General features: G+C 41.1%; 1 protein-coding gene and 1 non-coding gene across 4 annotated transcripts in view; one reads left to right on the top strand and one right to left on the bottom strand.

The window, feature by feature from the left end:
- Positions 1–15217, top strand: part of FBXO36 (F-box protein 36) — a 102203-nt gene that overhangs the window by 72870 nt on the left and 14116 nt on the right. For all 3 annotated transcript variants that reach the window (XR_011467379.1, XM_005887037.3, XM_070385591.1), the window contains exon 3: positions 10446–10618. Coding sequence is in view for 2 of the 3 variants with exons in the window: in XM_005887037.3 (XP_005887099.1) it covers positions 10446–10618 (173 nt within the window). In the remaining variant the exon portion in view is untranslated. The remainder of the gene's footprint in view (positions 1–10445; positions 10619–15217) is intronic.
- LOC138985067 (U6 spliceosomal RNA) lies at positions 759–865 on the bottom strand. Its single transcript, XR_011462305.1, has one exon. It is a non-coding gene; the product is annotated as a U6 spliceosomal RNA (small nuclear RNA).

Here is a 15217-nt window from a genome sequence, read left to right as displayed (position 1 = left end):
TCCAACTTATCTCCAGTTTTAAGTTGGTTGCTTAGATCTTTAGTGAATTATAAGTTGTGGTTAGGCATTTAGGCCAATCCACAGAAATCCCTGTGATAAAACCAAATGACCTCAATAACCATATTTTCTGAACCAAATGGCAAGGGTTTTTTTTTTTTTATTTCTGCTATTGCACGTGAAAGGAAATGTGGGAGACAGGGTTTAGATGTCAAAGTGTTGAAATTCTTTAGACATTTAGATGATTTATGGGGAGAGTGGGACAATGATTGAAATGGAACTATAAAGGAAAATGATAACACTAATAAAAACTAATATCCTAAAATATTGGCCTGAGTTCTAGATCCTAGGAATTTTGGTTTCCCTTGAATCTCAAGGTGGAAAAGAACATAGTCTTTACCTTCTTCTCAAAGCTGGGCCAGCCCCATTCCATGGGTCCCTGATCCCTTATCTCTAGGTCCTTTCTTTTTTTTTAAATTTTATTTTATTTTTAAACTTTACAATATTGTATTAGTTTTGCCAAATATCGAAATGAACCCACCACAGGTATACCTGTGTTCCCCATCCTGAACCCTCCTCCCTCCTCCCTCCCCATACCCTCCCTGTGGGTCGTCCCAGTGCACCAGCCCCAAGCATCCAGTATCATGCGTCGAACCTGGACTGGCGACTCATTTCATACATGATATTATACATGTTTCAATGCCATTCTCCCAAATCTCCCCACCCTCTCCCTCTCCCACAGAGTCCGTAAGACTGATCTAAAAAATATGGAACGCTTCACAAATTTGCATGTCATCCTTGCGCAGGGGCCATGCTAATCTTCTCTGTATCGTTCCAATTTTAGTATATGTGCTGCCGAAGCGAGCACTTTAGGTCCTTTCTTGAGGCCCATGTCTCCACCACTGACCTGGGATTTGATTCTCTTAGTCCATTCTTCTTCTCTCTGTCTTCCCTAACCAGCTGCTCCTTGTCTTCAGTCTGAATCCGTAGAATTTCTGCAGAACTGGGATCGGGTTCTTTGGGTGAAGAGGGAGGCAGAAGGGAGCAAGAGATAGAAGCGTGGGAGCCTGGCTCTGGGCTACAGAGCAGGGGAGACAGATCTAAGTAAAGCTGTCTTATTTTACCACTTTATATTACCTAACTTTCGAGATATTTAAAAAAACACAAATAAAATGCATGTAGTAAAACAAAAGATAAATCAGTTTTAAAAGGTATAGGATAAAAATAAGTTCTCTTCTGGCCCCAAGTTCTCAGTTCCCATGACAACCATCACTAACAGTTTCATATATACCCTTCAAGAAATGGTCTATCCATATACACAAAATATGTTAACACAGAAAGAAGAATCTTGTACATTATGTTCTATACCTTTCCCTTTAAAAGTTTTAAAATTCAGAAATATCTTAAAGGTACAAAAAAGAACAGAAGATAATATTTTAGATACCCAACACTACTAACAAAAGATTTTAAAATTTGTCACATTTACCTCTTTTTATTCAATTTATCAAATACGTTGGTGTAAGAGTCGACTCACTGGAAAAGGCCCTGCTGCTGGGAAAGATGGAGGGCAGAAGGAGAAAAGGGCGACAGAGGATAAGTTGGTTGGATGGCATTACCAACTCAGTGGAGATGAGTTTGAGAAAACTCTGGGAGATAGTGTGCTGCAGTTCATGGGATTACAAAGAGTTGGACACGACTTATCAAGTGAACAACAATGACAAAGTTACTCATACATCCTGTTCTTTCCAGTGTCTATAGCATCTGTAGTGCTGTTCTTTTTTTCATTTCTTGATAATAGTAATTTGTACTTTCTCTCTTTTTTCTTGATCAACCTTGTCAGCAGTTTATTCATTTTATTTATTTTTTCAAAGACCTAACTTTTATCTCTGTTGATATTCTCTATTGTTGTTTACTTTTATTGTTGATTCCATGAACTTTCTGATGTTCAAGCTGGTTTTAGAAAAGGCAGAGGAACCAGAGATCAAATTGCCAACATCCGCTGGATTATAGAAAAAATCAAGAGAGTTCCAGAAAAACATCTATTTCTGCTTTATTGACTATGCCAAAGCCTTTGACTGTGTGGATCACAATAAACTGTGGAAAATTCTGAAAGAGATGGGAATGCCAGACCACCTGATCTGCCTCTTGAGAAATTTGTATGCAGGTCAGGAAGCAACAGTTAGAACTGGACATGGAACAACAGACTGGTTCCAAATAGGAAAAGGAATACGTCAAGGCTGTATATTGTCACCCTGTTTATTTAACTTATAGGCAGAGTAAATCACAAGAAACGCTGGACTGGAAGAAGCACAAGCTGGAATCAAGATTGCCAGGAGAAATATCAATAACCTCAGATATGCAGATGACACCACCCTTATGGCAGAAAGTGAAGAGGAACTCAAAAGCCTCTTGATCAAAGTGAAAATGGAGAGTGAAAAAGTTGGCTTAAAGCTCAACATTCAGAAAACGAAGATCATGGCATCCAGTCCCACCACTTCATGGGAAATAGATGGGGAAACAGTGGAAACAGTGTCAGACTTTATTTATCTGGGCTCCAAAATCACTGCAGATGGTGACTGCAGCCGTGAAATTAAAAGACGCTTACTCCTTGGAAGGAAAGTTATGACCAACCTAGATAGCATATTCAAAAGCAGAGACATTACTTTGCCAACAAAGGTCCGTCTAGTCAAGGCTATGGTTTTTCCTGTGGTCAGGTATGGATGTGAGAGTTGGACTGTGAAGAAGGCTGAGCGCCAAAGAATTGATGCTTTTGAACTGTGGTGTTGGAGAAGACTCTTGAGAGTCCCTTGGACTGCAAGGAGATCCAACCAGTCCATTCTGAAGGAGATCAGCCCTGGGATTTCTTTGGAAGGAATGATGCTAAAGCTGAAACTCCAGTACTTTGGCCACCTCATGGGAAGAGTTGACTCATTGGAAAAGACTCTGATGCTGGGAGGAATTGGGAGCAGGAGGAGAAGGGGACGACAGAGGATGAGATGGCTGGATGGCATCACTGACTCGATGGACGTGAGTCTGAGTGAACTCTGGGAGTTGGTGATGGACAGGGAGGCCTGGCGTGCTGTGATTCATGGGGTCGCAAAGAGTCGGACACGACTGAGCAACTGATCTGGTCTGATCTGATCTGTTCTTTCTTTTATTATTTCCTTCCTGCTACCTTTCTTAGGTCTGATTTGTTATTCTCTTCCTAGTTGCTTGAGATGAAAGCTTAAATTGTTGTTTTCAGCCATTTCTCCTCTAAATTTTCCTTAAGTGCTACTGTATCTGTATTAGAAAAGTTTTGATATGTTGCATTTTTTTTCTAAATTTCATTTTGATTTCTTCTTTGATCCATAGATTATTTAGAAACATCTTATTTAAGTTCCAGATAGTTAGGAATTTTTTGATTACATTTTTTCTTGATTTCTAGCTTAATTGCATATGTTTCAAAAATCTACTCTGAGTGGCTTTAATTTTTTTGAATTGTTTTAATTTTGTGTTATCCTTTCTTAGGTCCCTAAGAATCTTCTCTTTATTATCCCAGTTTTAATACAAATGCTATTGAAGTGAGACCCATATTTACTTAATGTCTTTCAAAAACGTTTAAAATTTTACACATACAGTCAAATTTCTGCTCCTCACCCATTTTGCTCTATTCCCTTCTACTAACTTCTGAAATTGGTATCATTTCCGAGCATATTTTATTATACGTAGTCACAAATACATAAATAATATATACTACCTTTGTAAGTTTAAATTTTTACATAAGTGATATACTATATTTTCAACTTTGTTTTATCATTGAACACTTTTTGAGATTTATCCATGTTGACAAATATCTCTCTCTCTCAAGTTCATTCATTTCAATGGCTTATGGTATTTTATATTGTAAACCCACAGTTCACTCAATCATCTCCCCTACTGAGGATAGTTAGGTGGTTTCCACTTTTTTGCAACAATAAATCTTCATTCATCCTGGCGCAGTGTGTAAACATTTCTCTAAATCTAGCACATCGTGGTGTGTTTGTTGAGTTGTAAAATATGTGCCTCTTCAACTTTATTAGGTATTGATAGTCTGCTCTCCAAATAAGTTAAATCATTTTAAAGGATTTAAATATATTTCCATTGGCATTTTATGAGAGAGATGCTATTTCCACACATTCTCACCAATGTTTAGTGTAATCAGAGATACATGTTAATTGTGCCAAGCTGGGCGTGCACATTCCCTGATTAGTTATGATGTTGAATACCCCTTCTTATATTTATTGACCAATTTCCTCCTGAGAGCTGCTAATTCATCTCCTTTGTCTATTTTTTATGACTGGTTGTTTACCTTCTTTGTATTCATTGTAGAAACTTTTTCATGTATATTTTGAATACCAATTCTTTGGTTTGGCTATATGTGCTACAGATATTTCACCAACTCTTTGGTTTATCTTTTCACCTTGTTTATGAGTTTTACTCATAAAGAAGTTTATGGTTTTAATGGAGTTCAAATTTGTCAATCTTTTCATATATGACTTGTACTTTTGTGTTTTGTTTAAGAAATCTTTTCCTACCTTGATTTCATAAAGATATACTCCTATGTTTAATTCTAAATATTTTGTGACTTGTTTCTCATATTTGGTCTTTAAGATATTTCAAGTTTGCTTTTGGTTATGATGATATGAAATATTATTATTTTTCTGTATGGCCTGTCAATATGGCCAGCACCATTTAAAGGATAGCTTATTATCCCACATAATAATCCCATCCTTACATTTTGCAAGTTCCAATGTACATCTGCCATTTACAGGGATATTTAATTCTGTTGGTCAATTATTCATCTTACACCAACTACACTGCTCTCATTACAATTTTTATAGTAAGTTCTCTTACCTGTGGAGATGAATTCATCTGCTTCCTCCTTCTATTCTTTTTTAAAAAAATTAATTAATGTATTTATTTTTAATTTTTTGGTTGTACTGAGCCTTTATCATTGCAAGTGGGCTTTCTCTAGTTGTGGCAAGCGGAGGCTTCGCTTCATTGCCATTCATGGGCTTTTCATTGCGGTGGTTTCTCTTGTTGTGGAGCACAGGCTCTAGGTGCATGGGCTTCAGTAGTTGGAGCATGTCAGCTCAGTAGTTGTGGCTCAAGGGCTCTAAAGCACGAGCTCAGAAGTTGTGGCACAGGCTTAGTTGCCCTGAGACATATGGGATCTTCCTGGATCAGGAATGAAACCCGTGTCCCCTGCGTTGGCAGGCAGACTCCCATCCACTGAGCCTTCAGAGATGTCCCAGTCTTTTTAAAATTAATTATTTATTTTTGGCTGTGCTGGGTCTTCTTTACTGTGCAGGCTTTCTCTAGCTGCAGCGAGGAGGGGCTGCTCTCTAGTTACGATGCATGGGCTTCTCACTGTGTTGGCTTCTCTTGTTGTGGGCACGTGGTCTGCAGCAGTGCAGTGCGTGGGCTCAGTAGTTGCAGCTCTGGGACTCTAGAGCCAAAGCTCAGTAGTTGTGGTGCATGGGCTTCCTGGATCTTCCTGGACCAGGGCTCAAACCAATGTCTCCTGCATTGTCAGGCAGATCTTTTACCACTGAGCCAGCAGGGAAACCCCTCATTCTATTCTTTACATGGGCTGTTCTTGACATTTTATTCGGCCTCTGAGCTTGAAGATCGGCTGGTAAATCTATGCAGAGCTCCCTGCTTAAATTCTAATTGGATTTGGATTCACTTTTTAGGTTTTTGACAGAACTGTGATCCTTTGCTCTTCCTAACATGAGCATGGTGTTTCTCTCCATTTATTTAGATTTAATATTTTCTTCATTATGGTCTTATATACCTTTTGTTCAAATTCTTTCCAATCACCTTACAATTTTTTATAGTTAAGAATAGAATCTTTAAAAAAAGTTTAAGAAATTCTGTTTTGAGTTTTGACTATAGAAAACACACATGTGCTTTCAAAGTCAAAATTGTAGAAAAATGTACATTCAGAAGTTTGCAAAACTTTCTGCCACTACATAGCAAGGATTCCCTTTCCTCCAGCTTTTTCCTTCCTTTTCTCCAGTTTTCTTTTTTTTTTTTTTAATAATATTTTCCTCACTTTTCTTTAAACCTACCCTGTAAAGCCTCCTCAGAGTCTGTCAGACTTCTGTTTACTTAGTATAGTATTTGGGCTTCCCTGGTGGCTCAGACAGTAAAGAATCCGCCTGCTATGTGGGAGACCTAGATTTGATCCCTCAGTTGGGAAGATCCCCTGGAGGAGGGCGTGGCGACCCATTCCAGTATTCTTGCCTGGAGAATCCCCGTGGACAGGGGAGCCTGGCAGGCTACAGCCCATGGGGTTGCAAAGAGTCGGACACGACTGAGTGACTGAGCACAGTATAATATTTACTGAAGGTTTTTCACACTTTAACACTCTCCTCAGTTCAGTTCAGTTCAGTTCAGTCGCTCAGTCGTGTCCGACTCTTTGCGACCCAATGGACCGCAGCACACCAGGCCTCCCTGTCCATCACCTGCTCCTGGAGTTTACCCAAATTCACATCTGTTGAGTCGGTGATGCCATCCAACCATCTCATCCTCTGTCATCCCCTTCTCCTGCCCTCAGTCTTTCCCATCATCAGGGTCTTTTCCAATGAGTCAGCTCTTCACATCAGCTGGCCAAAGTATTGGAGTTTCAGCTTCAACATCAGTCCTTCCAATGAACATTCACAACTGATCTCCTTTAGGATGGACTGGTTGGATCTCCTTGAAGTCCAAGGGACTCTCAAGAGTCTTCTCCAACACCACAGTTCAAAAGCATCAATTCTTCAGTGCTCAGCTTTCTTTATAGTCCAACTCTCACATCCATACATGACTACTGGAAAAACCATATCTTTGACTAGTCAGACCTTTGTTGGCAAAGTAATGTCTCTGCTTTTTAATATACTGTCTAGGTTGGTCACAGCTTTTCTTCCAAGGAGCAATCATCTTTTAATTTCATGGCTGCAGTCACCATCTGCAGTGATTTTTGGAGGCCCCCCAAAATAAAGTCAGCCATTGTTTCCACTGTTTCCCCATCTATTTGCTATGAAGCAATGGAACTCGATGCCATGATCTTAGTTGTCTGAATGTTGAGTTTTAAGCCAACTTTTTCACTCTCCTCTTTCACTTGTGCTTCATCCAGCCCAGCATTTCTCATAATGTACTCTGCATATAAGTTAAATAAGCAGGGTGACAATATACAGCCTTGATGAACTCCTTTTCCTATTTGGAACCAGTCTGTTGTTCCATGTCCAGTTCTAACTGTTGCTTCCTGACCTGCATACAAGTTTCTCAAGAGGCAGGCCAGGGGGTCTGGTATTCCCATCTCTTTTAGAATTTTCCACAGTTTATTGTGATCCACACAATCGAAGGCTTTGGCATAGTCAATAAAGTAGAAATAGATGGTTTTCTGGAACTCTCTTGCTTTTTCGATGATCCATCAAATGTTGACAATTTGATCTCTGGTTCCTCTGCCTTTTCTAAAACCAGCTTGAATATCTGTAAGTTCATGGTTCACATACTGCTGAGGCCGGGCTTGGAGAATTTTGAGCATTACTTTACTAGCGTGTGAGATGAGTGCAATTGTGCGGTAGTTTGAGCATTCTTTGGCATTGCCTTTCTTTGGGATTGGAATGAAAACTGACCTTTTCCAGTCCTGTGGCCGCTGCTGAGTTTTCCAAATTTGCTGGTATATTGAGTGCAGCACTTTCACAGCATACTGTCCTCAAGCTCATTCAAATTTCCGCTACTTGCCAGTTTCAAAGCCATTCTCACATTCTAGGTTTCCACAACAGTTGCAAGTACCTTATTGTCTACGGTTGTGTAATAAATTACCCCCAAACACAATGGCTTAAAACAATGTGTGTTTTTGTGTGTGTGTGTGTGTGTGTGTGCGTGCACATTCAGTTGTGTTGACTCTTTATGACCCCATGGATGGTAGCCCACCAGGCTCCTCCGTCCATGGGATTTCCCAGGCAAGAATACAGGAGTGGATTGCCATTTCCTTCTCCAGGGGATCTTCCTCACCTAGGGATCAAACCCTCTCCTCTTGTGTCTCCTGCACTGGCAACTGGATTCTTTACCACCGTACCACCTGGGAAGCCGTAAAAAATAATAAACGTTCATTAACTCAGAGAGTTGGGTCAGGAATTTGGGAGCAGCATAGCTCAGCCATTCTGCTCCAGGATCTTGCATGATGTCGTCTGAACCCCAGTCATCAGAAGGCTTGGTTGGCGCCGGAGGATCCAGTTCCACCATGGCTCACATGGGGACACACACACACACACACACGGCTCTTTCAGGTTCCTTCCCCACAGACCTCTCCACGGTGCTGTAGTGTCAGGTCATGGCCCTCGACTTCTCCGAGAGTGAGTGATCCAGGACAGCAGGACAGAAGCCCCGATGTCTTTGGTGAACCAGCCTTGGGATATTTTTGCAATTCCTCTTGGTTACCGAGGCCAGCCCTCATTCATGGTGGCTGGGAACACACAGGGGTGTGAATCCAGGAGGAGAGACGCAGGGTCTCTCTGGAAGGCTGCCTGTCACACACTCCTACACAAAGGAATTTTACTCTTCACAATGGAGTTTGTTCTAATCTTGTTTTCCTTATTTTAAAAGGTTGGTGACCTGTTGGCTATAAAAACAAAAAACATAAACATGCAAAAAAATTTTTTCTAAGTGCCCCCATACCTGTATACTTTGAAACTACCCTGTTACATACTTAGGGGCTATATGTCCTTTTATAACTTTATCTTAACTTTTAACTGTCATAACTTTATATCTGACAGCTTTTATAACTTTAACTTAAAAGACCTTATTGTTAGAGACCTTCTGTTTTTAAAAAGTGCTTATTTATTATTTTGACTGTGTTGGGTCTCAGTGGAGGCACACAGGGTCTTTGTTGCAGTGTGCAGTCTCCTCGTGAATTGACGCTTGTGGGCCTAGTTGTCCGACAGCACGTGGGTGGGATCTTAGTTCCCTGACCAGAGATTGAACCCTCAGACCTTGCATTGGAGGGAGGATTCCTAACCACTGGATAACCAGGGAAGTCCTGGTAGAGACTTTGTAACGTACATCTGAACATGTGCTTTGAGCGTTCTTTCCTGGCATTTTAAAATGTTCAAATATCTCCAGTTATTTTAAAGAAATTTATTATACTCAAGGTTTTGTTTTACCAATAAGTAAGTGCCTCTTTTTCCTTCTTATTCTGCTGGTGAGCCAGGGGTTCCCTGTGAGGATGAGTTTTTGAGGGGTTATTTTCCTCCCAAGAAAAACCTTGGACTTTAGAAGGGCTTTGAATTAGAAGCACTTGCGATTTAGAAGCAACTAAAACCCTTAATGCCTCTAGAAAGCTGGACTGACCAGTTTTGGAGAGAAATCTTATATGGATGGTTCTTCAGGTTAGCACAATCAGAGCTTTTACATAAATATAGCCCTCACCTTACATCCATTTTGAAATTGGAGAGTCATCAACCTCTAGGATCACCCGTCTGCCTGCTTATGCAAGGAGCCCGGTATTCTTGACAGCTTCATCCCACTTACCCTGGAAGGAATGTTCCATGTTGGGAAGGAAGTGTCCCCAAATCTTGGACACTTAGTCCCCTGTACAGAATCCATTCTGTCTATTCTGAGAGAAGTTCTCTAAAAAGGCCAGACATGGTGGTGCTTTTGGAGGCAGAAGTGAAAAATGAGCTTCAAGAAACAAAGTCTCCAGTGCTGGAACCGCCATGATCCACGTGCATAAAATCCTCTGTTGTAACCCCATTTTTCTTTCTCATAAAAGGACGGTAGCCTTCTTCCCTTCTTTCTTCCTCCCATCCATTCGTTCTAGATTATGAAAAAAATTACATCAGTGATACAGAGTTTATGATAAAAAAAAGATTGCAAAATACAGATAAGCAAAAGGAAGAAAAAAAAATCACCCCCTGGATTTAACCACTCATAATTCACAATTTCAAGGGAATGAAAAAACATGAAGAAGGAAGTTTGGTAGAGAAACAATGTATAACAAGAAGAGAACAAAAATCGATCAAAATTAAGGGCTATTAAAGTGTTTCACACCAATTTGGGGGCGGAGGGGTAGGAAAAAATGACATGGAGCAGCATTCTGCCTAGTCTCGGCGACTGGGAGGATGAAGATGGGGATGACATGAAGAGTAGTTAAGTCAGTTGTCTGGACTGGAATTTGGTTCATTCCATCACTGTGTTCAACACTGAGTAGACCTAAAAGATTTTGATCTCAGGGCAAAGGCAGCTGTTGGAAACAAATACTTTGTAAATACATACCACTGGTCCCAGAGACAGCTTGGTGAAAGTAGGAATGACTCAGCAAATCTAACATTGCTCTCAGGGGCAAAATGCCTCAAAGCTTGTCTTACTGATAACGATCATAGTTTTTATGTGACTGCACATGATAACCATGTTGTTTTGTTGGCTTTTTTGAATTACAGTTCAAATTGCCTTAATATTTGGTTCAAGAATATTAGACTATGTCTTCAATTTATGTGAAGGTAAATTTGACTTCCTTGAACGGCTCTCAGACAGTTTGCTGCTGAATATCATTTCTTACCTGGATCTTGAAGACATTGCCAGGCTTTCTCAAACATCACGCAGATTTGCAAAGGTAATAAATTATTTTGTGTCTCTGTAGAATTGTCCTTGTGCTTCCTCAAAATTGTTTAATTTCGTTTCAGGTTTTCTTATTGTTAAATATAGAAGTGGTTTGTCATTTATATTTATTTCAGCAAGCATTTAGCATTTGTTGAATTCTTATTTATGACAGATGCTGTCCTAGGCACAGAAGCAACAGAGTTGAAAAGACATTATTCTTGCACTTGAGAAACTTACAGTCTAATAGAGAGCCATACAAGTACAAATCATTACAGTGTAGTGTTAGCAAGTCAACAAGGGAAGTGTGAAAAGGCACGAAGAGTACCAAGTGATTTCCTCTGCCTGGTTTCACAGAAATGGGTTACTTTATCTGGGTTTTGAGGGGAAAATAGGGGTTTGTCGTGTGGTCTGGCCAGCTAGGGATATTCCAGGTCAGAGGGGCATTCCAAGTCCAGGCAGGAACTGGGCAGAGGCATGGTGGCATAAGAGAAGAAGGCAAGTAGTCATTACTCCCCATCCACTTCCATTTCTTCCAGTAAGAGCCCTTTTCTGAATTACCTGTCCTCCCACTATGGTGATTCTCAGGCACTGCTCATTGTAGTGCCTGTTTTTTTGCCCCATGCCCCAAGCTCGTCAAAGCTCTCTTACTAACTCTGGATCCTCAGCAGGACACAGGAATGGAAAACACAGTGGTGATTTCAACCAACATTAGGACCTTGATGCAACTATTATTAGTTCCTCTCCCTAGATCCTGGTTCCTGCCCTTTCAGCCATTATTCTAGAGTGCTGCTGTGTACTAAACACACACATACTATCCTTCCATTATGGGGCTTCCCTGGTGGCTCAGTGGTAAAGAATCTGCCTACAATGCAGGAGCTGCAGGAAACGTAGGTTAAGTTCCTGGGTTGGGAAGATCCCCTGGAGGAAGGCATGGAAACCCACCTCTAGTATTCTTGCCTGGAGAGTCCCGTGGGCAGAGGAGCCTGGCAGACAACAGTACATGGGGCCACAAAGAGTCAGACATGACTGAAATGATTTAGTATGCTTTTGGGCTCAAGTTGGACTTCCATCACAGCTCAGTTGGTAAATCCACCTGCAATGCAGCAGACCCGGGTTCGATTCCTTGGTTGGGAAGATCCTCTAGAGAAGGGATAGGCTACCCACTCCAGTACTCTTGGGTCTCCCTTGTGGCTCAGCTGGTAAAGAATCCGCCTGCAATGTGGGAGACTTGGGTTCAGTCCCTGGGTTGGGAAGATCCCCTGGAGAAGGGAAAGGCTACCCACTCCTGTATTCTGGCCTGGAGAATTCCATGGACTATATAGTCCATGGGGTCTCAAAGAGTCAGATACAACTGAGTGATTTTCATCATCATCATCATGGGCTTAAGTTAATCAGAGTTGGAGTCTGTTGTTTGCAACTGAAGAACCCTAACTCAGTATTTAGCTGTAATGTACCAGAGCAACGTCCTTTCACAAGACAGTGTGCAATATCTCCCAAGGTGATTCAAATCATAATCTTATTATGTAAAAAGTCAACATTTTTTCCATAGTTATACAATAAAATTTCTTCATTTTTGTATATTAAGTTACACAGTCTGTATTACTTAGTATACCCCTTTTTAGTACAAAAACATATATACTTGATTTCCCCCCCACCTAAAATGGAGGACCAGAAACAGGTATTATGAATAATCATCATACCGTATGTTTTTTTTCCACTTAAAAAAAAGGCGTTAAAGTTAAGAGTTTTGTACTTGTTGCTGCTAGGAAGCTGATTATTCATATTTTTAAAGAAAGGAGGATTCTTGTTTGTTTGCTGTTTGGTTTTTTTGTTTTTTAATTGATATGCAATTGACTCACTCTGTGAGCTCCAGGTGCATAGCGTGGTGACTTACTGTTTCTATACATCACAAGATGATCACCACTGAAGGAGAGTTTTAAGTGAATAAAATATAGGAGTGGGAATGTATGAAAAGCTTATCCTGGGGCCTGGGTCTGTCCTGAAAGTCAGTGGAAGGATTTGATAGAAAGTAACAGCAGCTGCAGGAGCTCGAGGAATCGATTCCTCACGTGGAGCAGCTGTCTTTCCTCCGGGTTTTGCTCATTGCCATTTGCTAGTCCTCTCCCTCTCAGTGTCCTGACATTATTTTAGCGCAATCTTGATAATAGCCTCCATAATTTACCCAGAGCTCTAAAGTAAGGCTTTTCTAGGTTGCTGATTTCAGCCCTCAGAATCCTTGCGGAGCAGAATTATTCCAAGATGGAACATGATCCAAGGCTGCTGCTTTTTTTTTTTTCTTTCTGTGTAATATTAACCTTTCATTTCTGTCTTTAGTCTGAATATTGTGGTCATTTGCCTATTTTCCCCTTCATTTATAAACTACTTTCATTTTTGTTTTTGTCCCATCAGTTATTACATTATTTTATTAAGAAGTCTTCTATTTCAAACTTTGGGGGCATTTTTCAGTCATGGAATTGATTTATTATCAATGAACATTTCCTGAGCACTGACGACATAGGAAAAAACCTTCTATACGTCGAGGGCAGCCATATGCGTCCATCAGTCCCTGACCCCGAGGAGCTCGTCATCCTGAACTGGGGGCAGGTTTACTGGCAAATTATTCATGTCCCTGTCCCGCCCTTCCCTGTGGTCCCAGGGAGGGATGTCTCCTTCCTGTTCCAGGTCAGTGCCATCTGCCACCTGGTGCCAAGGTCTAGCTGGAGGGATTTCAGGTTGTCACTTATCTGCTTTTTCTTTTTTTTTTGAAAAGAAAAAAAAGATTTTATTTATTTCTTTTGACCATGCTGGGTCTTCGTTCTGCACTCGGACCTTTTTCTCTAGCTGCAGTGAGCGGGGACCACTCTCTAGCTGGGCTGGGAGGGCTTCTCTTATTGCGGAGTGAGGGCTCTAGGGTGCACGGGCTTCAGTAGTTGTGGAGTGTGGACTCAGTAGTTGCGGCTCCCAGACTCGAGGGCACAGGCTCAGTAGTTGTGGCCCAGGGGCTGAGTTGCTCTGCGGCAGGTAGGATCTTCCCAAATCAGGGATAGAACCCGTGTCTCCTGCATCGGCAGGCAGATTCTTGACTACTGAGCCACCAGGGAAGCCCTTTTTCCTCTGTGTACTTGTTGTTATGTGTATTTTTGCTTTTTATTTATAAAAATTTTAGATTTATAAAAGTGTTGTAAAGATGATGCAAAAGGTTTGAATATGCCCTTCACCCAGCTTCCCCTAACCTGGGACATTTATCAGAACTCGGCAGTTAATGTTGCTCCAATCTATTAGCGAAACCACAAACTTGATTTGTATTTCATCACTTTTTCCACCAACGTCCTTTCAGTGTTTCACAATCCAATCTGGGATACTACCCTACATTTAGTTCTTATTTCTAAATCTTTCAATTGTTTTTTCCTCTCAGTATATTGATTTTTCTCAAGTCAGTCTCATCCTTCACAAAACAAAAACTCTTGACTATATTCTTATTAAAAAAATTTTTGGCCTCCAACACTGCACAGCATATGGAACTTCCCCAACCATGGATTGAATTTATGCCTTGATCCCTGGGTTGGTAAGATCGCCTGGAGGAGGAAATGGCAGCCCACTCCAGTATTCTTGCCTGGAGAATCGCATGGACAGAGAAGCCTGGTGTGCTACAGTCCTTAGGGTCGCAGAGTCGGACACAACTGAAGCAACTCAGCACGCACGAAGTGGAAGTGCAGATTCTCAGTCACCAACCACTAGGCCACATGGGAAGGAAGTCCTCTCGGCTCTATTCTTATTCAATCTCTTTTCTTCCCTGTTTGGGAAAGGATTTCCCAAAAAAAAAAAAGGATTTACATGTCGGTTCACACTCAGCAAACCAGCGTCATTCATCCGACTGAGATTTTATAATCCCTGAGAAAATGGGAACAGTAAGGCTGTGTCCAGGTGACAGTGTAAAGAATCTGCCCTCCAATGCAGAAGATGCAAGGGATGTGAATTTGATCCCTGGATCGGGAAGATCCCCTGGAAGAAGAAATGACAACCCACTGCAGTATTCTTATCTGGGAAATACCATGAACAGGGGAGTCTGGAGGGGCTACAGTCCATAGCATCACAAAGAGTCAGACATGACTGAGTGACTGCACACACACACACATACACAGGTGGTAACAATATAAATTTGTTTCATATAAATGACTATTCTTTAACAGAGGTCAGCCCTTCCTACTGGGGGGAGATTTAAAATATCCCTTCTTTTATAAAACAATGGTATTAAAACATGATAATTTTAGCAAATTACCCTTACTTGGAGAATTACAAAGTGAGCAATCTTCTTTTGGTTCTTAATTGTTGTTTTGTTTGATTTCTAAAAATTTCACTGGTCTTATAACATCCAGAATTCTGGGAATCCCTGCTCTTCTGTCTGCCCACCCCTCCTCTCTCATCTCCCCTCTGTCCACGCCTCTGTCCACGCCTCCTAATATCTCTGGCCTCATTCACAGTAACCTCTCGGTTGTCACATCCAAAGGATGAGGCCTCCCACTCTCTGACCCATCTCTGCTTCCAGGATTCTCTGGCGGGTTTCTTCCTGGTGGCTTGCTTGCTGATTCATTGGCTAAACCTTTCATGCGGG

The sequence above is a fragment of the Bos mutus genome, chromosome 2 (genome assembly GCF_027580195.1).
Source record: "Bos mutus isolate GX-2022 chromosome 2, NWIPB_WYAK_1.1, whole genome shotgun sequence".
NCBI classification, from domain to species: domain Eukaryota; kingdom Metazoa; phylum Chordata; class Mammalia; order Artiodactyla; family Bovidae; genus Bos; species Bos mutus.
The sequence above is the reverse complement of the archived record's forward strand: the minus strand, read 5'-3'. Positions and strand labels throughout refer to the sequence as shown.